Source organism: Malaclemys terrapin, chromosome 11 (assembly GCF_027887155.1).
Source record: "Malaclemys terrapin pileata isolate rMalTer1 chromosome 11, rMalTer1.hap1, whole genome shotgun sequence".
In the NCBI taxonomy this organism is placed as follows: Eukaryota; Metazoa; Chordata; order Testudines; family Emydidae; genus Malaclemys; species Malaclemys terrapin.
Genome location: NC_071515.1, coordinates 60,082,542 through 60,108,796, shown reverse-complemented (window position 1 = coordinate 60,108,796; position 26,255 = coordinate 60,082,542). Strand labels below are relative to the sequence as shown.

The 26,255-nt window shown below is 39.0% G+C and overlaps 1 protein-coding gene across 1 annotated transcript in view; it reads right to left on the bottom strand.

Moving 5' to 3' along the window:
- Nucleotides 1-7,323: 7,323 nt before the first annotated feature.
- LOC128845094 (von Willebrand factor D and EGF domain-containing protein-like) overlaps nt 7,324-26,255 on the bottom strand; it is a 245,872-nt gene continuing 226,940 nt past the window's right edge. Inside the window, exons 27-30 of the mRNA XM_054043326.1 lie at nt 25,251-25,346; nt 23,947-24,042; nt 16,526-16,623; nt 7,324-9,265 (exon numbers count right to left, since the gene is read on the bottom strand). Coding sequence (XP_053899301.1) covers nt 9,251-9,265; nt 16,526-16,623; nt 23,947-24,042; nt 25,251-25,346 — 305 coding nt within the window. The 3' untranslated portion in view covers nt 7,324-9,250. The remainder of the gene's footprint in view (nt 9,266-16,525; nt 16,624-23,946; nt 24,043-25,250; nt 25,347-26,255) is intronic.

Below are 26,255 nucleotides of genomic sequence, written 5' to 3'. Positions count from 1 at the left end.
AGGGACCTTGAAAGGTCATCGAGTCCAGCCCCCTGCCTTCACTAGCAGGACCAAGTACTGATTTTGCCCCAGATCCCCAAGTGGCCCCCTCAAGGATTGAACTCACAACCCTGGGTTTAGCAGGCCAATGCTCAAACCTGACTCTAGGGCTCTAGTTCTACAATCAGACCTTGTAGCATGGACCACTGCACCCATGCAGAGCCTCTGCTGACTTTAGTGGGGCTCTGATCTGAGTGGTGCATCTACGATAGACAATCTGATGCAGAATCAGAGCCTTGTTGTGTCATCCTCCATTGCGACTAATACTAAGAAGTCCAACAAAATATGGCTCCGTGCAATCCTATCTCTGGGACGCTTTAAATTGCAATTTGATTTGTGTCTGAATTGATCTGGAGATGGGAGGAATTTCTCTGCTTCTGGTGGCTTTTTCAACAGACAGGTTTGGTTGAAGAAAGGAAGGAACTAAAAGTAAGCGAAAAGTTACGTGCACAATGTTTTTTTTCTTTTTACACAAGGGTCAGTTTCTCTTCTTGGTTACCTCAATGTAAATCTGGAATAACTGCACTGAATTTAGTCTGGATTTACATGGGTATAATAAAAGAATTTGACCCCAAAGTGTGGCTAGCCAGATGTGGAATAAACACTAGGTATATTTAATGATCAGTTATTCAAATAAATGCATTAATTGGTGTGTACATTCAGTCCTCACACCAACTTAAATATGTCATCAATTACAGTTTTGTTTTTAAGGGGATTTAGTGTTTATTATAGTTGCTGGCTTGACTGTTTTGGAGACACTGTAAGGAACAATCATTAAGCATTTGAGAGCTGTATATGATCATGTACCCAAAAATATCCTTATAATCATTTCACAATTTGATATCTGAGAGGTTCTGATGAACAAAAAGGCAAACAGTACTGTTAAACAGACCATGTTTACAATGTAACGTTTCAGAGGCATTAAAAGGACACTGCCGTGTTAATAATTTTTTTAAAATACCTGTTTGACAGATAATTTGACAGATCATTTCTTAGATTTGTAAATCTAACGTACTTTCCTCTATTCATGCCACTTGTTTGTTTTCCCTCATTTTGGGTAATTTAATTCACAGCATATCAGTTTCACTTTTGTTTGATGCTGGCTTCTAGTCCATTTCATGTTTTCATGCCTCCCTCTGAGCTTCAGTGTTTGGGCTGGAAACTGTGTGTATGAATTTTACGTTTCTTAAAATGGTCTTGGATTTAAAAAAAGAGAAGAAATCTTGCAAACATTTCAATAGCATAGTTTTAGATTTGTAAAACCTAACTTTTACAAAACCTAAATTTGGGGCTAAATTTGACTTGACAGCGTCTCTTTAAATTATAGATGGCCTTACCTGTAGATTGCTCATTAAAATAAGTGCACTGGGCCAGGTTAATATCCATTCAAATTTGTATTCCACCAGCAGTTTATTTGTAGCAGAACAGAAGGAAAGCAAATAGTCTTTTTACCGAGGTTTTTAATGGACTTTTATTAAATCACTTTTAGCTTTACAAAATTACACCAAGATTTATACAAAATAAAAATACTCTACCATACAAACTAACAATGGGTTAAATTCAATAGCAATAGTATTGTTCAGTTAAAAATACATGGAAAAAGGAATGCAAATCCTGGTCTAGAACAGGGCAAATGGTGATCTCAGCTGGTGTAAATCATAAACTTCACCCCTAAAGGCAATGGAGTTACTCTGGATTTACATTGGGGTAACTGCAAGCCCAATCTGGCCCAAAATAATTACCTTGGTTTAGAAAGTGAAGCAACAAACTCCTCCAGTTGTCTCCTAGTAACAAAAAATCCCAGTGCAAATCAAGAAGTTGAAATAAGTTTCCTAAATGGATGTTACAGAATCATGTGGGATCAGACTGAACTAAATATTCAGTATTGTTTAATCATATATTTATGCAGTTTATGCACATAAGAATTTGTCCTTGTTGAATGTCCATTCTGTCTTCCAGGGAGAGTTCATTTGTTTATTCTTGCACTTAAACTCATGATTCAGTCTACACAGTACCTCATATCATCCTCATGCTTTCTCTTTGTGGAGAATCAGGGAGTTAGATGTATTTTTCATAAATAGCATGTGGTCCTCCATTTACCTGTGTGGTATTATCCTACCTTGCTGCATAGATTTAAATCAAAGGAAGCTGTAAGAAGGAAACCAACAGGAAATGAAACGATGACAAGAATAAGGTTCTATCATAGACAATGCCAAGGGTCCTTGGGGAAACAATAGGGAAGCTTTTAAATAGGAAATACTGGCAGCCTGATGCCAACTAAGCTGGTAAAGTTTGCTATTTAAGATATTAAAACCTTAAGAATACTAGACTAGACTAGCAGATAGGAGGGATTGAGCGGGTTGCCAGCAGTGGCTGGAGGTGAGTTTCTAACAGACAGACAAACTGCAGTTAGCAGGTTGTATCTCCCAGCATAGAGAAGCTACTGGACTGACTAGAATTTACCAAAGTTTGCAAGGAAAGATAAAGGCTTCTTTTTTATTTTATTACCCCCTCCCCTCCCCTCTCTCTCCCTCCCCCTCCCTTCTTTTTTTAAAAAAGAGAAATCAATATTTTGTTTCTATTTCCAACCTACTGTATATAAAATATTCAGTACTGGCCACTGTCTATGTGCCTTTTTTTTTGTTCCAATACAGCCCACTTATTTATGTTACACCAGCCTGAGACAAATCCCTTACCATACATGTTGCATCATTTAGATAACCGAACACACACTACCACAACCTTTAAAGGTAGGGCCCTACCAGATTCATGGTCCATTTTGGTCAATTTCATGGTCATAAGATTTTAGAAATTGTAACTTTCATGATTTCAGCTATTTACATCTGAAATTTCACAATGTTGTAATTGTAGTGGTCCTGACCTAAAAATGAGTTTGGGGGGGGGGGGGGTAGCAAGGTTACTGTAGAGGGGGGTTGCGGTACTACTACCCTTACTTCTGCGCTGCTGCTGATGGTGGGGCTGCCTTCACAGCTGGGCAGCTGGAGAGCGGCGGCAGCTGGCCGAGAGCCCAGGTCTGAAGGCAGAGCCGCAGCCAGCAGCAGCGCAGAAGTAAGATGGCATGGTATGATATTGCCACCCTTATTTCTGCGCTGCTGCTGGAGGAGTGCTGCCTTCAGAGCTGGGCATCCAGCCAACAGCTGCCGCTCTCCAGCCACCCAGCTCTGAAGACAGTGCAGAAGTAAGGGTGGCAGTACCGCGACCCCCCTGCAACTCCCTTTTGGGTCAGGACCCCCAATCTGAGAAATGCTGGTCTCTCCCATAAAATCTGTATAGTTTAGGGTAAAAGCACAAAAAAGACCAGATTTCATGGGGGGAGACCAGACTTCACGGTCCATGACACGTTTTTCATGGCCGTGAATTTGGTAAGGCCCTACTTATAGCCACAGTCTTCAAAAACGCATCTATTTATCTAATTACTTATACCTCATCATAGTTGTATTTTAGGCTCGTAAGTATTTAAAAATAGAAGTAGCAATAATAATTTCTTTACTACTTCTCAGGTGAAATAGCTCGATTAGTTCACAGATGTACTGTCCATTTGTTGGTTTATATTTAGGTGTGTTGAGTATGAAGGGATAGCAAAGTCTAAGTGAATTTTTCACTGAGTTCTGGAAGTGGGTAGTTCTGTGGTCATTCCTATCTCTTGTGGGACTGAATTCCAAAGTCTGTGTCTTGCGCCTGTCAAAGTTCTGTCTCCTGAACTCTTGAGTCTCCTGCTGTTGGGCAACAATTTGATTGCTCCTGTAATGTTGCTGTGATGGGAGGTCATGGCTGCAGAGGGAGAAACAATCTCTCGGCTAACAAGCGGTAATTCTACAAAGGGCTTTGAATAGCGGAACAGATTTTGAACTGGCCTCTGCATTAAAGGGGAAAGTAGGGTTCCCGGGTGATGTGATGGCAGTGATCTGTGTTGCTAAACAGATGGGCTGCTGCATTTTGAATTAGTAGGAGCTTTTTCAGGGCACCTGGTTTAATTCCTAGATAAGATTTAAAATCATCAAGTTTGGTGGTCATGAATACATGGATGTTCTTGTCTGGAATAACAGGTATATTTCTAACATTAAAATGCAGCTATCAATATCAGAAACCTACTATAGAATATAGATGCAACACAGTGCTTTTGTATAAGGTAGTCTAGTTCCACCATGCTATTATGACAAATCTGCCTTGCACCTGACATACTTCTAGGGTGCTAACAATCTGACAAATCTATCATGGATAATGCATTCTGAAAGCTGCTTCATGGGGAGAAAAAAGCAGAGAATAAGTGCAGCCCACTGGCATGTTTCTTTCCCCCTGAGGCGCAAAGGCAAATTGAGCAAAACTCTCTGGATTACACTGGCAAACTATTCACAGCAGTTGTTCAGCTGCTGGGGGATGATATTATTATGGCAAAGGTGCTAATGAAATGCATGGTTTGAATGATTGATACAAGTCCTCAATAGGAAACTAAATAAGGGCTTGATCCTGTCCTATTGCAACCAATTGCAAAACTCTCATTGACTTCAATAGGCGTAGGATCAAGAGTTAAACATACGGAATAGAGCTGGTCTAAATTTTTCATTTCACATTATTACATAAAAATGGCCTCTTTTCAAAACGTTTTTCTTGTTCTGTGTTTTGTACAGCACCTTGCACAATGGTGTTCTGGTCCATGGCTGGCGCTCCTAGGTATTAATGCAATACAAATAATAACTGATGTTGGAAGTGATAGCTTTGTACAGCACACAAAACTACGGAGTTCAAACTAGTATCCCAAAGGGTATAGTTGTAGTCTTAAAAGTACATACTGTATTATGCACACTACAGGTATTATAATGGCCCTGGTCCTACTCCAATTGATATTAATGACAAAAAATTCATTGACCATAATGGTACAGGATCAGGTCAATAGAGAATTAACTTAGTAAGGAAAGACCTGCTTTTCTGTGTTAGTAGCTAAATAATCTAAATCTAAAATAGCTTTCTGTATAACTTGTGTATAATTAAGCATCTTTACTTTGGGATGTGGTGTGGCTTAGAGTATTGGCACAGAACCTTTCAGTAGGTCATCGGTTTGAAACCAGCCCAAATCTGTACTCATTTTTAATTCATCATCTGTTAGCTTTCCAATGATCTATGTGGAGTAGGTTTTCAACAGAAAGACCAAGCATTAAATGAGCATGGAGATTGGATTATACCTCTCACCACTCTGGATGGTCTTGCTAGGACAGTATCAGTGCCCCCAGTTGCATTGCCCATACTGTACCTGGTCTATGGATAAATAGAAGAATTCTGTCTGCAACCTCTCAATATGGCACTTTTCAGGAGCATGAATCAGTTTATTCTAAAATATTCAAATGCTGTATCTGAATTCCTAGCACTTTCTACTGGGAGTAGAATTGCTTATTTCAATACTTATTAAATTTCTTAATTCTAAAAAGGCTAAAATATAAATGGTAGGTAATAGTGATACTCTTTCCTTCTGATATACCAGCTAGCATGATCATATTTCTCCACTAAGATTTTGCTTTATTTTTCTCCCCTATTGAATATTTCTTTTCCCAGAGATTCTAAATTAATTTGTTTCTAAGACAAAAATAATTTGGACACGTGTGTGTGTGTGTGTGTGTGTGTCTGAGAAACTATTTTAAATTTTTAGTTAAGAATAATGATGGAGACATGGGATAAAGAAGATTAACTCCTCTATCTCTTACTGCTGCCCCTCTTCCCCCCAAAATTGGATTTTACTTTTTTTTTTTTTTAAGACTACAATATTGAGAAGTTATAGGGAAACTAGCTAGGGCTCTGAAGAGTTGAGACAGCCAGATAAATGGATATAAAGGGTTTGAGAGTGAATTTGAACTCCTAATGAAGCACACTGAAAGACGATTAATGATGAGTAAAAAGCAACTAACTAATGGTTCTACTATTTGTTTTAATTACTCCCACACAAGACAGTTATGAACAATTTATTTTATTTGGACTTTATGTACTGTGGCTTTAAAATGATTTTGAAGTAAGTCTCCACAACATGCAAAGTACTGGAAGGCATCAAGATGATATGCTAAAAAATAAGTTATTTATACAGTGCCTGTCCCTGCCTTGCATTACTTATAGTCTAATCTGGATACGGTAAAGCCAGGGATGACAATAAGCACAGAGTGGTGTATATGTTTGGAATAAGGTTTGCAATAGTAAGATCCTGCATTGGCAGGGAGATGGACTGGAGGGTTGAGCAGCTTAGCTACCTATCTGGCCTGGGAGTCTGGAAGCCCTTGGGTCCCTAGCAGTCTGCAGGGCTGCGCTGCCCCTGAACCATATACCCTGGAAGCTAAGGCAGCTGTGATATTGAAATGCTTCCTGTCAGTTTCATGGCTGCTGTTCAATGGTGACTGGCAGTGAAATTGATAAGAATCATGTCAGTTTCAGTCAACTGCTGTTCGGGGGAGCATATTTCCTTTCAGAAACACCATGTGTCAATGATTTTGAAATGAAAAATGTATAGACTGTTAGGCTGAGCTGATGTATAGATTACCGATGATTAAGTGGTGAAAGAGCTAGTTAATGAACTGGGTGGGCTGTGCTACTACCAACAATTGTATGTGCTTCATGATTCTGCACAAGCTGTTGCTGGAGATGCAAAGATGTTCTGCTAACTGCTCAATTTCTACTATTCTGAAGATAAATGAAGATGTACATGGTCTTAAGTAGCCTTTTCTAAAAATGCATTGAGATGCACTGAAGCATTGCAATCTGTTTTAGGCTGCCAAATCCAATCCTGGCAAGGACTTTCGGTTCATTAGCACTGTCTATCATAGGTATTATGGAGGCAAGGTAATGGAAATCCTTCTCTTATTGATTAGGGCGATAGTTGAAAAAAAGGCATAATTGCCACCCTCAATTTAATCTTGTAGATACCCTCTGGTGCCAACATTCTGCCTTAGTATTAAGGTCTTCCTGGAACTGGTGAAGTGAACTCTCAAAGCTTAATCTGAGATTAGCAACACCTAACTATGAACCTAGCTCACCATGGACCTAAGATTCTCCCCGCCCCGCCGCCTTTTTTAATACCTCCATTAATGGTGCAGACTGTTAGTGAGTCTAACATCAGTATTCATCTCTGTCTATCTAATAGAAAACTTTTAATGCTTGTGTCAGTTTAGTCATTTTTTACATTCCCCATGCAAAACTGTTTACATCAGTAGTTCATAATAACTGAATACAAATATTGTAGAAAGGTAAGGAATAGAAGACAATTTATTTGAAAAAACGAGTATGGGTATTTTTAAATGCGCTTGTTTATATACAATAGTTGATATAGAAAGAAACAAATATATGCTACCCCTAAGTAACTGGCCAGTGGGGGAGAATCTTTCTGCAGGGTTACAATGCCAGCATCATTTCCAAGCAGGAAACATCTAGGCTTGGTCTACACTACCCCCCCCAATTCGAACTAAGGTACGCAACTTCAGCTACGTGAATAACGTAGCTGAAGTCGAAGTACCTTAGTTCGAACTTACCTTGGTCCACACGCGGCAGGCAGGCTCCCCCGTCGACTCCGCGGTACTCCTCTCGCCGAGCTGGAGTACCGCAGTCGACGGCGAGCACTTCCGGGTTCGACTTATCGCGTCCAGACTAGACGCGATAAGTCGAACCCAGAACTTCGATTTCCAGCCGTCGAACTACCTGGTAAGTGTAGCCAAGGCCTTAGTCTGCAATGTTGGAGGACAACACAATCTATATTTTAAATTTTACAAGATTACAGTTAAGTCTTGTTTTTTATGTAAAATTCCTAAATCAAATCTTCAGTGTTTTTTATGTAAAATACCCATAGATCAAATCTATTTACTGCTGCAAGAAAAACAAAGGGATCAAAGGATTTTCTCAGATGAGTACAACCATTAAAATCACTATTAAGTGAAGACGGCAACACCAAAATTCCCATGTACAACTTTGTCAAGCACCTAGATCCTGTTCAACAGTATATCTGATTATTCTACCAAGATTTGAAGAGCGAGTGTGGGGTATCCCAATTTCATCCTCAGAGTTATTGTGCAGTACCTGAGACTGTCATAGTTAACATTTGTTAACTATTTTTGCAAGCGAACATATAGCCTGAGCATCTGTGTCCTTGTTTCTGGCTGTTGCTTCCACCAGTGTTAGTAATGTTGGCAGTGCTAAAATAGAGAGAGCTACAGGCAGCTGTTGGCATTTTAACCACTTTGTTGTCTAATTCCATTTGATGGCACAGTGCTGGAGGTATTTTTAAAAGTATTTTAAATACCCTTTGAAGGTATTTAGGTTCCTAGTAGGATTTTCAGCATCTAACTCCTTGGGTGCTTTAGAAAATCCCATTAGTTGTCTATCTGCATCTTTAGGTATCTAAATGCTTCTAAATTAGCAGTGGGTACCTGGAGCCTTATCTATATTAGCACATCTACTGCTGGAGGAGCTTCAGTGGTGGAGAAAAATTGGGAAATGTTAAGGTTGGGGAGGGGAGTCTAGTGAAGTCTAAAAATCAACATTCCAACAGATACTACAAAGTTACTGTCTATTCTGAGAACAGTGGGAAGCAAAGTCCAATATCTCAAATAGATGCTGGCACTTTTTTGGCAATCATTGGGCAGTTACCCACTCCTTTGCTTAGCAAGCCCCCAGTTAGCCATGTTTATCTAGGTGATATTACAATCTGGAGCTAGTTTAAGAAAGCAATTCAACATTACTATGACCTCTCCTGTACTCATGTTTATAACATTTTTTCAGTAAAAGCAATCTCTAAATTATTCATTCTTCTCAGAAAAGTGAATAAACAATTTGATTTAAAAATATAAAAAGAATGAGGCAACTGATTACTTCCAAACTTTAACAACAACAAAATAACACAAAGTAAAGTGTCTTTTCTATAATGATCCACATTTCATTGTAAAATTTGGCTCTTATAGGAAGCAAGTACTTGAGGTAGTGACACTACAGCTATAGAAATATGGATTTGAGCATTGCCACACCACATAACTTTGCAAAAGTAAGTAAATCTCTTGGTGTATGCTCTGGAATCAATTATTCCTCATCACGACTATATGAGGCAGGAGGGAGAGCATTAGCAATATCTTCACACTGCATCTTCAGCCAGCCCAAAAGAAAAACGTGCACAGTGCCAGATTACTAGCATCCAAATGATTGTCTTCATTGTCCTTCTGTTATGTTATCTTCATTCTACTGGGATCTGCAAAACAGAAATGAGTATTCATCTGCTTAAGGGACTATGTAAGAAACAGCCTTGTGCATGTGGTGTCACGAAACAAGTTTAATATGAAAATGTCCAAATGATTTGTTGTAGCTGCCTTATTTCCTTCAGAATTTTTATGTAATTATGGCAAACCCACTATCCACATTTTTCACAATTTGACCCAAGCAGCGAAAGTGTTTATTAAACTTAGTAATGCACAAGTAATGAAGAACATGATTCTGAAAGGAATTAAGCAATGAAGTGATGAATGGAACTGTTTCCAAAGCATGCACATAAAGTGATATCATCTAGCTGAGGCTGATTTCTTCTACATCACTTCAATAGGAAAATAGCTGTATTGCTAAAATGGTTCGGTTTAGGCTCTATTATTTGCAGTGGCACTTGACAGTTATGGAGTTGGAATTCAATTTTTCTTCTAAAGCAGGTGTGTCTACAAAACCACTGTGCTATTTCCATAGAACGCATGGAGATTGTTGGCTCCTTGCCCATAGGTGTTTCAGGGCACTGATTCCGTTTTCACACTGCAGAGATTATCAGTGAATAGCATCTTAGTTTAAGTATACTTGAGTGAATATTCTTGATCCCAAAACAAGATAATAGATAATGTGAAAAGCTTTATTTTATGCTAATGCATACATTCAAGTACCCATTTTGAAAGGACAGTTTTATGGAAGTCCACGTTACATAGCACATAAAGATTTTGACATTAATTTATTACCCAGGACAGGGAGGAAAGGTGCTCTTTCATCTTGCTGTATCTCTGTTTGATCATGTTAACCTTGATATTAGCATCATATCCGTGTTTGATTCTAAAATACTGTTCCTTAGGTTCCAATAGTGATATTGGTTTGCAGTGGTTTATTTATGAATAGTGCATGGTATGCTTTTTGTTTTAAATTACAGGAAAGATGATTTCCACAAGTGTCTGCTTGAATTTAGGTAGGTTTAGTTGCATAGGTAGTGGGTGGCTAGGGCTAGAGGGGACTCAGTCTTCCCAAGTCTACCAGCCCAGCTCAGCAGGCGAATTCCCCATGTCTGGCATCTCCAGGGCCAGGAAGTGGGTGGGGCAGGAAGAGGGAAGACCCACTTGCACGTGACGCTGTGCCAGGCTCTTACAAGAGCCAATGGGTTGCATGGAGAGCCTGCTTGGCCCAGCCTCATGGAAAAGGAGGCCCTGCTGCCTGCCTCCTTCCTGAAAACATCCCTGAATTCATACTGGGAGCTCATGTTCGAAGACACAGGCCCCGCTTTTGCAAGTCAAGCTCCATAGTAACAGCTAATGTGGGGCAGGCTCGCTCTGCACATGCCAGAGAGCAGGGCTTGACCTTCTATTCCTCTGCCAGACAGAGTGGGCTCCTCCTGCTTGTACACCAGCGTGGGAACCTGCCCACACAACACAAGAGAGCCATTCTCCATAGAGCTGGGAGCCTGGTCACCAGCTGTTTTACTCTGCCTGTCCAAAGAATATTTTCACCCTCAGCCTATCTTTAATTGGAGTGGGATTTAGTTCTTGCATGAAGAAATTTCCATAGCTATAGGGAAATACTACTTGATCTTATAGGATGACGGCATAATGTGAGATATTAAAAAATAAATCCAGGTGGAATATTTAAGTCTAACATGCTACAAGGGTCCTATACACCTTAGGCAAAAATGTCCTTGAAGTTGGAATATTTCCTAAGGAGTGCAAAAGTGCTAGGTATTCTTATTACACAATTATCCTTGCAATCACATCAGAAGCACTTTCTGTGAGATTATGGCAGCTGAAGTCAAAACAGCTCAAATAAGAATGTCAGTAAAATCTGTTTACTTCTGCCAGGTTGGAGTGATTTTTGATAGGTGGCAGACACATGGATTACAATTTCCACATGAGTAGTGCTATACTCGTCCCACATAGACTTTAAGGAAGAAGCATAAGAAAAGATGCATCCCTTCATTTGTGGAAGAAGTTGGGCAGTAGTCCGGGGATGGAATAGAATTAACCCTTTTGAAAATTATCTATCTTCCTAAACGTAAATTTAAAAAGAGAATTCTTTCAGTCTTCCTCACCCTCTAGTCCTTCATAGGCTTTCACTTTGTCTCTCAACAGCATATTTCTTCAGATATACTTTATGGAGCAACTGTATGTATGCAATAACATGATGAGGTTGCTATAGTAACTTGTTTTTAAATAGCAGGGTAATTACTCTTACAAATTCTCTTGTAACTGACTAGCATATAGTCTAGCACATACAGTATATTTGTAATAGAATAGCACATACATTAAACTTTTCATTTTTCACATATATTGCTTCCTTTTTATTTGTCAAGTATTTTTGAATATTTCATTTAAAAAAACCTTTACTTTATCCCCTTTCTTGCTTATATACTCCAACAGGTGTATAATGCAGAGTTACTCAGTTACAAGCATCGAAAGTGGGGTTTAATAAGGGTCTATGTATCTATATAAATATATATAGAAACTGAAAAAAAATATATTATTGACGTTCAGTATGTTTTTCACTGACTCCAACAAAGTAGTTTAAAATACCAAAAACTTGTTCTCTTGTATTTTCACTGGATTCATTTTTAGAGAATGAATGGCCAGTTGCTATTCATATAGATTTACAGGTGAATTCAAGTATTAAGCAATGTCTGACTCTAGGCTTGTCTTTTTAATGATCATTATTTTCTGCAGTGGGTTAGAATACTGAGCATCTATGTCCCTTTATAATAAATGTATAGGCATTTGGGACATACGGGTACAATTTAATATAAAAACATTAGTAGAAGGTAACTGTAAACGGCAATATGGAGCTAGATGGTTCTCAGTGTGGAGTCATGTACCATTTATAGCCAAATAGAATCGAGTAGGTTAGCTTTTGTTGATTGGTTATGTACCTATTTAAGTTTCAGAGTAACAGCCGTGTTAGTCTGTATCCGCAAAAAGAAGAACAGGAGTACTTGTGGCACCTTAGAGACTAACAAATTTATTAGAGCATAAGCTTTCGTGGACTACAGCCCACTTACATAAAGCCTAAGGTATACCATGTTAATTCTCTTAAGCCCTTTTATTCCAGAGAATTAAACGTTTGCCAGTTTACAGCCCAGGAAACAGATGACGCGGAGTGGCCTGAAGGTGTCTACTACGAAGGAAAAAAGGATGGTGGCGTGGAAGAGGTGAACCTCTCCATGACCCTTGGACGTCTGCAGCGACAGCAGATCAAGGAGCTGTGCACAAGCTTTGCACCAATTTTCTCAGCCACTCCAGGATGGACCGAACGGGCATACCACTCCATTGACACAGGTAATGCTCACCCTATTAGAACCCCACCCTACCGGGAGTCACCTCATGCCAAAACTGCTATACAAAGGGAGATCCAGGACATGCTACAGATGGGTATAATCCGCCCCTCTAAGAGTGCATGGGCATCTCCAGTGGTTCTAGTTCCCAAACCAGATGGGGAAATACGCTTTTGCGTGGACTACCGTAAGCTAAATGCTGTAACTCGTCCTGACAACTATCCAATGCCACGCACAGATGAGCTATTGGAGAAATTGGGACATGCCCAATTCATCTCTACTTTAGACTTAACCAAGGGGTACTGGCAAGTACCACTAGATGAACCCGCTAAGGAAAGGTCAGCCTTCGTCACCCAGGCAGGGGTGTATGAATTCAATGTACTTCCTTTCGGGTTGCGAAATGCACCCGCCACCTTCCAAAGACTTGTAGATGGTCTCCTAGCGGGATTGGGAGAATCTGCAGTTGCCTACCTCGATGATGTGGCCATTTTTTCTGATTCATGGGCAGAGCACATGGAGCACCTGGAAAAAGTTTTCGAGCGCATCCAGCAGGCAGGACTAACTGTTAAGGCTAAAAAGTGTCAAATAGGCCAAAACAGAGTGACTTACCTGGGGCACCAGGTGGGTCAAGGAACTATAAATCCCATACAGGCCAAAGTGGATGCTATCCAAAAGTGGCCGGTTCCAAAGTCTAAGAAACAGGTCCAATCCTTCTTAGGCTTGGCTGGATATTATAGGCGATTTGTACCCCACTACAGCCAAATCGCCGCCCCGCTGACAGACCTAACCAGAAAGAAACAGCCAAATGCAGTTCAGTGGACTAATGAGTGTCAAAAGGCCTTTAACCAGCTTAAGGCAACACTCATGTCTGACCCTGTGCTAAGGGCCCCAGACTTTGACAAACCGTTCCAAGTAACCACAGATGCGTCCGAGCGAGGCGTGGGAGCAGTTTTAATGCAGGAAGGACCGGATCAAGAATTCCATCCTGTCGTATTTCTCAGTAAGAAACTGTCTGAGAGGGAAAGCCATTGGTCAATCAGCGAAAAGGAATGCTATGCCATTGTGTATGTGCTGCAAAAGCTATGCATCCGAAGAAGTGGGCTGTAGTCCACGAAAGCTTATGCTCTAATAAATTTGTTAGTCTCTAAGGTGCCACAAGTACTCCTGTTCTTCTTTTTACCTATTTAAAAAAATCATGAGGGGGAGGATTTGGAAGACAATAGGTACACTACAAATAAGGCATCTGACACAGCTAATGTAAGCTGCTATTTTTCAGTAAAACTTTCATATGTAACAATGTTCGATTGGCTAGGGATTACTTTTGTTTCATCATTACTCTTATGTTTTGCTAAAGTGTGGTGCTAACTGCAAGGATCTCTACTTTGATTATTTTGTTGGGATCACCTCTGCTACCCATAATCAAACCTATCCCGATGGCTGCTTTATTTTTAAAAGCTAGCAGGAACACTTGTGGTCATGCTAAATTATCTGCATTGACTATTTGCAAGATTCAAATTGAAAATATACAAAAAGGTATAAGAGTGATAATTGTGCTAGCAAATTCATTATTCCTTCAGGAATGCTTTTGGCAAGTTGCTTTTAACAGAACTCCAAAACAAAGTAAACCAAAAATGTCAGAAAAATGAATTGCAATTCACTTGGCCACATAATATGCTAAATTTCATGAAGTGTAGATGATTCTTTAGGAATGCTGACAGCACAAGAGGGAGCTGTAGCTAAGAATACCATGGAGAAAGAGAGCAGTGTGGTCTGAGAAATGTAGACTATCCTAGTCTTCCAAATGCACTATCTAAATAAGAGTCTCCTAAGATTCCTTTTGCTTGTGGAAAGGAGCATCTACGACCAATTATTCTACAGAGATGTCTCTCCTTTGCACCCTATTTCTATCTTCAAGACAGCTTCTGACCCAGGCTCTGGAAAAGAACTACTAAAATGTAGCATTTGTTCTAACCTTTTGAGAGACTACTTCTAATGGACAATCAGACTGGCAAATAGTTTTAAGTGAGGGAAGTCGATCTTCTAAACTGACTGCCTAGTGATCACCTTACATTTCTTACTCATTCTCCTGTACTAGGCACGAAGAGAGAGATAAGCAGAGACTCAGTTAGATGTAGGGTGACCAGACAGCAAATGTGAAAAATTGGGATGGGGGCGCGGGGGGTGGTGGTGGTGGTGGTGGTGGGTGTAATAGCCTATATAAGAAAAAGACCCAAAAATTGGGACTGTCCCTATAAAATCAGTTCATCTGGTCACCCTAGTTAGATGCAGATGTGTAATTACCAGGAGCCTCCTCATGCAGCTAGTGCTGTGTGAAGAGACTGTCCAGTAGCAATTTAATCAAGATTTTGTGACAGATTTTGTATGCCAACACTATTGTATTGTTTCTGTTATCCAAAAGTCCAAAATGAAAATGTAGCAAAGCACAAGGCTCTGTATATGTGTGTGCAACATTTCTTCCTGCCTATGCTAATAAACAAATTTATTACTAACAATTCTAATAAAGCTGGATATTGGAGGAAAGGGTCTATTTGGGTTTTGACTATTTTGGTTTCCTGACATATGCTCTGAAACCAGACTCCAATGAACCAGGCATTATTAGTGCTGACTTTAGGATGCTGGGCTGTAATGAGGCTAATCGATAATAAGGGTGGAGAAAAGCCACTTAAGCCCCTTTCATTTACAACATTTCCATCTTCTGACCAGAACAATGCATCGTCATACTGCAACAATTGGCAGAGAAATTGGTGGTTTTCATCTTCTTCTGCAGCATGGGGCACGGGTCACTTGCAGATTTACTTTAGCGTAAATGGTGGATTCTCTTTAACTTGAAGTCTTTAAACCATGATTTGAAGACGTCAGTAACTCAGCCAGAGGTTGGGGTCTATTACAGGAGTGGATGGGTGAGGTTCTGTGGCCTGCCGTGTTTAGGAGGTCAGACTAGATAATTATGATGGCCCCTTCTAATCTTAAAGTCTCTGAGTCTAATTATATATTCTTGCAGAATGGATCATGAAACTCAAGACTGTCTCTCAAATTTAAAAAGGGGTATGTGTATGTCTCCTTTTTTGGGTTCTCCTGCATTATTGAGGATCCCCATAGGGTTAAGAGGTATTGTAGATGGCCTGGCTCTTGTAAACATGTACAGTATGGAAACAATTATAGTAGCTTCTCTTTCTTCCCACACTTATTATGCTGTGGTTCACTCATATGAAAAATGCATGAACAGTATTTTATTGTTCTTGACTATGATTTGCAACAAAGTTCCACTTTGTGAAGTGGCATATCGTACTGGACATTCATGAACTATAGTGATGTTCTGAAACAAACCTGATGATCCTGGTTTGATACACCAAAAAGGGCATCTCTTGCTGTGCTATCAGAAATCCCTTTGAATATAAACACATGCAGACAATTGACGGAAAAGTCAAAGTAGAATATGAAATAAAGCATTTTAGAAAATGCACAGCATATTCTCCTAAACCACAGCTGACCAGTTCAATAGATTTTATGTACCTAGAAAATTACAATGAACCTCATTCGTGTTATCTGTAGCTTCTGATTTTAATGCCAAAATAGAAGCTGTCTTTTAGTATGAGAATGTAACTGTCAAAATGCAGTGAATGGTAATTCTGAGGTTAAAATCTGATTTTTTTAGTACAAAATACTGTATATATGAATAGATGATTATATTTTCTCAGTGTACATTATTTAGCAGTTGAAAATATCTTGATTTTTCCCCAGCTTTTGAATATAAAAATCAAGCTTTCTTTAAAATATTTTAATAACATTATTCACCTCTTTCATAAAGTTAAAGCTATAAATGAACATTTTCTCATAAAACTATGTAAAATACTTCAGTTAGACTGAATTCGTCCCCATCCCCCCCACCTCATCTGACTAGGAGAATTCAGTATTTTTGAATTTGCATGTTACCTTCTTTCTACAGGTTAAACCAGTATATCCACTTCTACAGGCACATACATTTGGTCTTATACACCTGCTTCCGTATAGACACTTCTTCTCACAAAGAGCTACAAATACAATAAAAGATCAAGTTAGTTAAAAATATCCTTGTCATAAGAATCATAATTAGATTAGGAATACTCTGGCTATTTTTCCCCCCGATCCCAGGCTGTAACAAAGTGAATTTTGATCCAACTTCTGAATTCTGGTGGGAGGAAGGGGGGATTTCTAAATGTCTTCTGGGATTAAGAATTCTTTATCACAGGATTTTTCACATTTATTTTCTTTTGCATTTCTCATCATCTTTTTCTCCTAATCCTACAATAATGATGGGGGAAGAGAGGTCCGTGCCAAGGGAACAATTATTACAGCACAGTGGGGAAATGGATAAATATAAGACCTAATTTTCAAATCAGGAATACATTGCCGACAGTGATGGTTGGGGTCAAATTTGTGCCAAAAATGATTTTTCTCTTGTTCCAATAGAAGGAAAAATAGCAGCTTTAACATTCTTCCATCTCAAGTCAAAAAAGGATCTTTTAAAATATACAATCTCCAGGGATAGGATATGAAAGGAGAAAAACAACAAGATTGTACAATTTAGCGAATTGCATACTGTATAATTTTGGAAACCAGGACTTAAGGACAAATTTCCTGCTCTTGCAGAAACAACTACTTGCAACCCATTCTAAGTTTAAAATGTAAGTCGAATTAGAAAAGCATTGTTGGTACTAAGTTCTAAGTGCACATCACTTCACTTATAGTACAACCTATTTAAATATATTCAACTAATAAAACAATCTGTTCCTCTTTGTTTAAAGTAAGAATTACCTGATTTCTAGCCTGTTTCTCATCCTAGTTAGCAGCTTGTGCTCCTATGACATTGTTTTGGCAAGGAAAGAAGAAAACAACCACTTCATAAGGAACCACTCCAAGAAGAACACACATGTCATGTTGTTATTTTAATTAGATCTCAGGAGTTAAACTTTCTATCAAATATTGCCAAAATGTTCTGTCCTAGCACAGCAGTTACAGGGAATGGAGCTGAATGGCTTTCAAACCAATCAGACTTGAATCAACTGGTGGATACTTTTAAGTGTATTTTCATGATTCTGTCTGGCAGAGGCCTATGGAAGTCATTAACCACACACTGTCAAATAGAAGTAAAATAAAAATATCCTTCTATCTAGGTTGTAATATCATCCCCTTTATCATAGTAGCTTAGTGAGATACTCCATTTTTTTTATAGTCAAATCTCAGAGTTAGTGCACGTTAAGATCTCATCCTAAAGTTTACAGCACAGGACACTGTGAAAGTCAAGTGTATTTATCTCAAAGTCAAAGGGCAAAGTAAATACTTCTGGAATTCCAACCTGTTATTCTGGAGAGTCTAGTGCCAAGAGTTTTAAAGATTAGTACTCAGAGTTAGGCTCCACAAATCCATATTTAGTCATTCACGTGAGATTTTCAAAAGTGCTGAGCATGTTCAAGCTTTCATGGAAAACTGTTTGTTTGTCCTAGGTATATAAATATGCATAAATGGATTTGATTTGTATGGAATAAAGCTAGTTCAGACCTGAAGCCACAGTTAAAACTTCTGGAGCTCATGATACCAGATTCTTAGCTATAAAATTATATGCACTTGCAAACAATGAGAGTTGTTATAAGCAGCTCTGGTAGGCAGTGGGGGAGATAGGTGACATTTCTGAATAATGGTTCCCATCCTTATGCTTCTCTAAACAATGCCTTGAACTTGTTGCCTTCTGTCCACCACTGGAAATAAATTGGCAAATTTATAGCATTGTCACAGCAACTAAAGTAGTTGGGGGCTGGTGGGTTTGCCTTATAAAGAAAGATTAAAAGATTTGTGTAGATTGGCTAAGGCACGATGTGTGGGGTTGGTGGAATGACAAAAGACATGCTGGCAATCTACAGATGTTTAAACCGAAAAATATAAACACCAAAGGCAAACCCTTGCTCTTAAAGTGAGAGCCACACAGTATAGTGTGGTGGGGAATCATCCTTCCTCAAAAGAGAGCAGTGTACATTCACCCTTAGTACCTGCTCTTTGCTATGCCATATGTTACAGTGCATAGCATAAGCACACACAGATCTGGCCAGGCCCCCAGACCACAGACAGTATGCCTTTGGGAGTGAAGAGTGTCAGAAGTGGACGTCTGCTCCACAGCCAGTGCTCCGGGGAGTACAGAGTTGGTATCTTGCCTTGTTAGTACACTAATTAGGGCAAGAGGTTCCTTGCACTCCTTACCCTCTCCCTTTAGTACCACTCACTGAGTTTTTGTCTTACACAGGGAGAGAAACTATTTATGGCGTTACTAGGTGTAATGTGATTAGTAACACAGGCTGTGGAATAGTGGGGAGTGACAAAACCTCATTACTTGGGATATGTATAATCAGACTAGACAAAGCACAAGGAGATGTATCCTAGTGAACAATTCTACAAGGACAGGGGCAGGGATTAGATGATCTAGCAGGCCTTTCACTGACTAACTTCTCTGAGTCTCAGATGATGCCAAAAAGGAAAAACTAGAAAAAAAATTTCTGAAATGGAAACCGCCCCCCCAACTCCCAGTACTGTGAAAAAGAAGAGCTCAGTTATCAGGGAAAAAGTTTTTAGAACATTCAGAAGACAATTGGAATTGAAATCAGAGAGGATAATAACATAGCTGAAGTCCAAATGAATATTTCATAAATGTATTTACAAGGGACTCTAAGCCACTAAATACTAAAAATGACATAGGCTATGTATGCATTATCCTGTACAGACTCAGCAAGGAAAGTCGTTTAATAAGACAAGCTTATGTTAAAATTATAATCAATAAATGCCCACTACAATAAGGGATTTATTCCTGAGTGTTAAAAGAACATAGCCATAATTTGCATGCAAATGACAATCTTTGTTGAGAATCTTTTTTTTTTTAAAGGACTGAAAGGGTTACAGAGAAAATCTGGAGGCAAGCATGTCTGAGACACTATTCAGAGAAAGGGAAAGAACAAGAATGCTCAGGAAATTATAAGGCTATCAGCTTGACACTTATAACATGCAAATAAAGAGAAGATATTCTGAAGGGCAAATGAGACACCAGTATGTGTTCAATAATGTTAGAACTGCAGATAACCAGCATGAATTTTAACAATGAGGATCTTTCATGAGTGTAACCTTTTACTTTATAATTTATTGGAATTATACCCCAATCCCACAATCTGTTCCACACTGACAGACTGCTATGCCTATGTGGAACTCCACTGACTTCCTTAGGGTTCCATTCGGGCGTATATTCGCAAGAGCAGGTTAAATTATAGGATTTGAGTCTTTGTTGTTTTGGTTTGACAATCCCATAATGGCTCGAAGAGAGGGGTGTGTGTTTGCGCACATGTACACAAAGGAGAGTGCAGGGAGGAACCAGGTAGAGGGAGGTTAGTAGGGGCTTCAAATTTAAACAAAATTGGTAGGAAACTCTGCTACCATGGAAACTGCCACAGCCTCAGTGATGTGTCATATATATATATATATAAGTTTGTTATCCAATTTTTTGAACCCTTGTACTGATGTAATCAAAAGTCAGGGGCAGGAGACAGGGTAGATTCAGCCTTAACTATGAATAACATTTCATTCTTTTGTAAGATCATTTTCCTGCATTTGCAATAAGGTGTGAAATCTGACCATTAATCCTCATACCATCAAGATCACACTGTATATACAGGACAATGTGTAAACCACCATAGACCTTATTTGCTGGAGTGAAAAACTTATTTTATTGATCCTTCCTCAGAAGCTATTCTCTTCAGTTACAGATGAATGGGGAAGTACACTGGTCTGCCAACCAACCTCTTTATTTAAAGCCTAGTAGAATGGGGCTATTGTGCTCTATCCATGACTATTGAAACAATGTCTCCTAAATGTTCTCATCCCAGGCTTTATCCTTGTCAGTTCTGATAATATGCTGATAGCCAGTGACAGGTGGCAGGAAGGTGCTAGCACACTGGTCACAGAAGGCTGATTCTGAGTTTAACACACTACAGCTTCAAAAGTTTCTAAATTCTATGCTATTAATTGCACAAGTAGCGAAGGAAGATTTCTTTGTATCACAGCATCTCAAAAGAGGCAATCAGCCCAACTGATCCACGTGATGTACAACATGATTAATCTGTGAGGTTTACATCCGGTTGCAGAGTCAAGTGTTGCTCTCAGTGAAGCATTTTCAATATACTTTGCAGAGAGAAATCATTCATATTTACACTGAGCTAATAATCTTCAATGCAGAAGAACTGAGACTGGGGAGGATAAACACAGAACCTCGTCAGTTGTGTTTCAGCTAGTGGTGCTTATTGAAATGCAGGTGCAGCTTGTAATATAGATCCCTGTTCACCTTGTCAGGCAAAAGCCAGCAGGGGGAGTTTGTGTCATTATAGTTTTTATTTTATTATTAGCCCTAAAGCTGAAGAACTCTATATCTTAAATTTCCGAGTTTGAGGAAACCGAGAGCTCCATAGCATGGTAGCTACATCTGGATCCTAAAGCTCTCCTTGACCACCGTCGATTTGGCTTTAGGCCTCTCTGAGATACAGACAACACACTGGTCATGTTGGTCAATGATTTTTTTCCAGCGATAGAGTAAAATCCGATGGCCCTGGTGATTCTTCTAGATTTGTCAGCTGCCCTTCACTACCATTGACCATGAAGTGTTGTTAGTTACTAGGTGGAATTGTCATGGAGTGGTGTCATTCTTTCTGAGAAATCCCAGAGGATAACTGCTCATTGAAGCCTCCCTATCATATGTGAGGTTCTATGATGTCATTCCCTCTGGTACCACAGGTGGATGAGGCCATTAGGTTTATGGAGAAATATGGGCTGTAGTTCTTCTGTATATGGATGACTCCCGGCTTTGTATTTTCATCTCTGGGGGTGGCAGACTGACTTACTCAATGCTGAATTCGGACTGAAGCTTAGCTGGTCAATCCAAGAAATTAAATTTATGTCCAGTGGAGTAAAGGTAAAACAAACAGGCTGATAGTTGCCAGTAAAAGTGATCTGGATTGTGACTTGGGGAGTGGAAATTGTCTTTCATAAAGCTGAAATTGTGTGGAAACATGTAGTGATACTAACTTACAAAAATGTGCTCTTGTATGTCTGCTGGCTACTAACTATCTTACAGTACACTGTGAAAATGTTACTCTGCCTTTTAAGGCTGTGGGTGAAAATCTGTGCTTGCTTACAGTGGTGCAAGTATGGAGCGGAGCCACTGAAATTTTGCTATCAATAAGAGCAGGATTTAACCCTGTGTGTCTAAGCAGAAAAATATACAAGGGTGAAGCAGGCCATTTAGAAAGCTTGCAGGTTTGAGTTTGAAAGGCTTGATCAAAGCAGTTTTGTGTAGGAGAGGCTATAGAGAGCCAAATGCATCCTTGATATTATTTAATTAGTTTCAACAGAGTCACACCACAGATGGATTTGGCCTAGCATGTGTGTGGGCTGATTGGTGATAGGGAGCAGGCTAGAGTAACACTAGTGTAATAACAAAGGACCAAGTGGTAACCAGTGACTGGACCTAGACCTCAGTACCACCATTAGTAATCTGCCTGTCAGTGCCAGCAGCCACCAGAGTGGGCAGTCCTATAGGTGAGCTGCCTCAGGAAGCTCATAACACTTGGGCATGTACATAATTTTGTATAGACTCCTGGATGTTAGTGAAGAAAACTGTGTTCAAAATGCAAAAATCCAGACGTACTTTATTGGATTATTTCCATGGGAAAAACTTTTTTTTTATATACTTAACATCTGTAAGGAATATGACTTATGGTTCCACTGCCTCGTCTTTGCTGCACCACTGAATATTCAGAGCAACGCTCTAAGACCCAAACATCTGCTCTCCCACTCTAGTCTTTTTTTTTTTAATAGCAAAATTCCATACTCAGTGATTATTCAGATTTGCTGTGAGACCTAGAAGTTTCAGCCAGTTGTTTTTGGACAAAAAGCTGATTAAATTGTCCAGTGCAGTGAAAACATTGGAAGAAATAGTAAAAACAGAGTGAATGTCAAACAAACAGGTTTGGCACTGATTCAAAAAGCCTGACTAAATAAACAGAAACGTGCCTAGACTCTGCAAAATGGATACCCATGTAAAGCAGCAGAAACTGCTACAAATATTGAGTCTTGATAGTCTTTCCAAGTGAAGAACCTGCTTTTGGTGGTGGTGATGGGGGGAGGGATGAACTGGACTAGGTATAAGTCATTGGCTAGTAAATAATTTAAAACATTAACAAATGTGAACTAATATATGTTGGGCTCAGAGACAATTATGCAACTGATGAGATGTAACTGGGCCAGAAAGATTGCAAGACATAATTATGCACTACCAGTGGAAAAGGAGAGAAGGTGTGACACTTTACTTATATCCCCAAATGTTTACTGCCTTTCCATTGTGATGTTAGCAACATACATGAATCCAAGGGACACATTTAAAATAACCAACGTTTTTCCTCTTGGGCCACACTGTTCAGTCCCTTTGCACATGGAAACTCTGCTGGTGTGCTGGTTTGCACAGTGCTGCAGCATTTGCGTTACAAATATAGTTAAGGGGTTGTTTTAAAAGTATTCATGTTGGCATTTTGGAAATGTCAAGATTTTCTTACCTTTTTAAATAGTATCTATTCAAGCTAAATGAAGGCTTAATTCTATCTCCCCTATTCAGGGCTTGTCCACATGGTGGGATAATTCAGCCTATGGGGGTATGATTTCTAAAGCACACTCGTGTGTTTATATCATAATTGCATGTAGACTCTGCCGGTGTGCACTACAATAATGTTGTTTCAAACAGTATTATGTTAAAGTGCACTAGAGAACCTCTAGTGTGTACCAGAAATGTCTGCATCGATCAATTAACATGCAACACGTTAGTGCTCTTTAGAAATCACACTTCTGTAGGCTGCATTACCCTACCATATACACAAGCCCTTAAATTGAGTCAAGTAGTCCCACTGAAAATAATTGTTCTACACGTGGAATAAGGGACTACTCATTGAGAGTAAGGGAGGCAGAATTAAATCCTAAATATATTATCATGTTTTTCAAGTCACATAAATATCCTGGAGGATATAAGAGAGACAAGGCAGGTGAGGTAATATCTTTGATTGGACCAACTTCTGTAGGTGTGAGAGATGAACTTACATAGATCTGAAGAAGAGCTCTGTGTGGCTCAAAAGCTTGTCTCTCTCCCCAATAGAAGTTGGTCCAATCAAACATATTACCTCACCCACCTTGTGTCTCGAATATCCTGGGACTGACACGGCTACAACTGCACTGCATATATGGAAAATATATGCAGTTTATAAGGATAGCTATCATAGGGTTTTAATTGAAGAAGCACTTACGAGTCTGGCACAGCATTCCTATCCATCCTTCAGAGCATGCACAGACACTGGGGCCTATACATTCTCCACCATTCAGACACTTCTGCAGACAAACAGCTGAAAAGAGCAACATGAAAAGCGGGAAAATGAGAAGATCCATGAACGTACTCATGTGCATGAGCTGTTTTAGAGGGTAATGTGCTGGCAATTGCTTCACATAGTTATTTTCAAAATGGTGGAATCTCAAAGAATGTAATGAGTCTTCTTCACAAGGTAATTAGCATTTTGAATTTCTATGCTATTACCTCCCCCCAGATAGAGCTCTCTCAAAGTGAACTAAGACCAAGAACTAGGTCAAGTACCCTGGCACCAACAAATTAAAGTACTCCTTTCTGTATGATATATGGTACACCCATATCAGATGTTATAAATAAATAGGGTGTGATGTTCATTTACATCACAATACAGCTTAAGTGATGTTTGTCACTAGGATTATTTTATATGTATGTGTGTGTATATATAGTATATATAAAACATTATAATTCTCTGTGTGTATGTGTATGTATATATGTATACACTGAGAAGAAATGATCAATATTATACTTTAGGAACAGCTCTGAAATTAACATTGTGCTGATTCCCAAGCCTTATCCATCACCAGTACTCCTAGGGTGAAAAAGGCAATACATTAATCCATCTCCCATACAGTGTGTCATCTTGATCTTAAATTTATTCAGCTTATCCGCCAACATCACGGTAATGAATAACTATGTAAGAGAAAATATTTCCTGAAACATTTTAAGATAAGGTGATTTTTTTAATTGCATTTTTATGTAAACCTCAGTGAGATGTGGTAGGCTTAGTGTAAGAATACATCAGCCTCAGAATTATGCACTGCAATGCATCTGATGACCTTGAAAGTATATCAGTTTGGAAGGCTTTACTACAGGCTTTAAATAGTCCTGTATTTTGAAATATATGACATTTCTCTGTAAAATATAACAAAATATGTGTCGCTGCTATGACCTAAAATCAATACTTCAAGTTTAATACCATAAAAATGAGTTTCCATAAAAATATGCATAACAGACAGCTGCATGAGATAGAACCTTGGTTCCCCTCACCTTTCTTTTTTTGTAAATATCAAATATTTATGTCATTTTGTATTACCTTTACATAAAACTGTTTTTCTTTGTAAAATGCTGAAGTAGCAAAACAAGGTCTATTCACTATATTGTTTTCTAATATTAAAAATGATTACAATTCATTCTGACTGGCCTAAGTACTACACAATATTGTGTTTGATGGGAGGCAGAGATACTTACGTTTATTACACCACTTGCCCCTCCAACCAGATGGGCAGTCACAGACATCTGGGCTTACACATTTCCCTCCATTCATGCACATGGGATCACAGATACCTGCAGTTACATATTAAATAAGGAGCATGGTTGATGGTACGTATTCAGACAGACTTTACTTCAGTATTTACATCATTTTGTAAGGTTAAGTTGTTGTAATTAAAAACAAAAAGTAATTTGGATGTGAAAGTCTTAAACTCTGGGGCTTGCTATCTTCTATAAATCCTTTTAAAATTTGCTGAGCTCCGTTGTGCAAAAAATCTTTCAAGGAGCCTTCAGTAAGAGCTGCCTCAACGGAGAAATGAGAGAGGCATTAATTACGATGATTCTTGAAAAAGCAAACAAGAAATCTTCTGTGGCAGCTGCAGACAGACCAGTAGCACTTATTACTGTTGAATGCCAAATTCTCGTTAAAGCTTTCACCTCTTGATTGGAAAACATGTTCTCAGACATTCATCTGGTCCAGAAAGGACTTGAAGAGAATAGACTAACTTCAGACCCTTTCAGGAAAACTTTTTAGTATTTTATCAATCAAGGCAAAGACAAGATAAGGCTGTATTCCCATCTGTTTTGAAATATGGCAAAATTGTTGCAGAACAAGTTCAAATATTTAGCTTTTCACTAAATGTGTGCATGTGATAAAGACACATCTTTAGCTTGCTGCCAGTCAGGATAAACTGTATAATTTTGACCTTTTTTCCCCACAACTCCTACTTTTCTGTATTTTTTCAGCTGAGCTCTAGAACCTCTAAATCACATGGCATTTCAAACTACTGCTACCACACAGAATTTTGCAAATGCTGTGTTTGATTTAGATATTAATGCTGGGGTCATATGCTGACCAACATGCTTTGAGACCTTGTGCAAATGATGCTATACCACAAAATGGAACGTAAGTGCTTTGGCACATCCTGTGCAACCGCCGTGCCATCTAATGGGTTACAAATAAACCACTCAAATTGGTGCAAA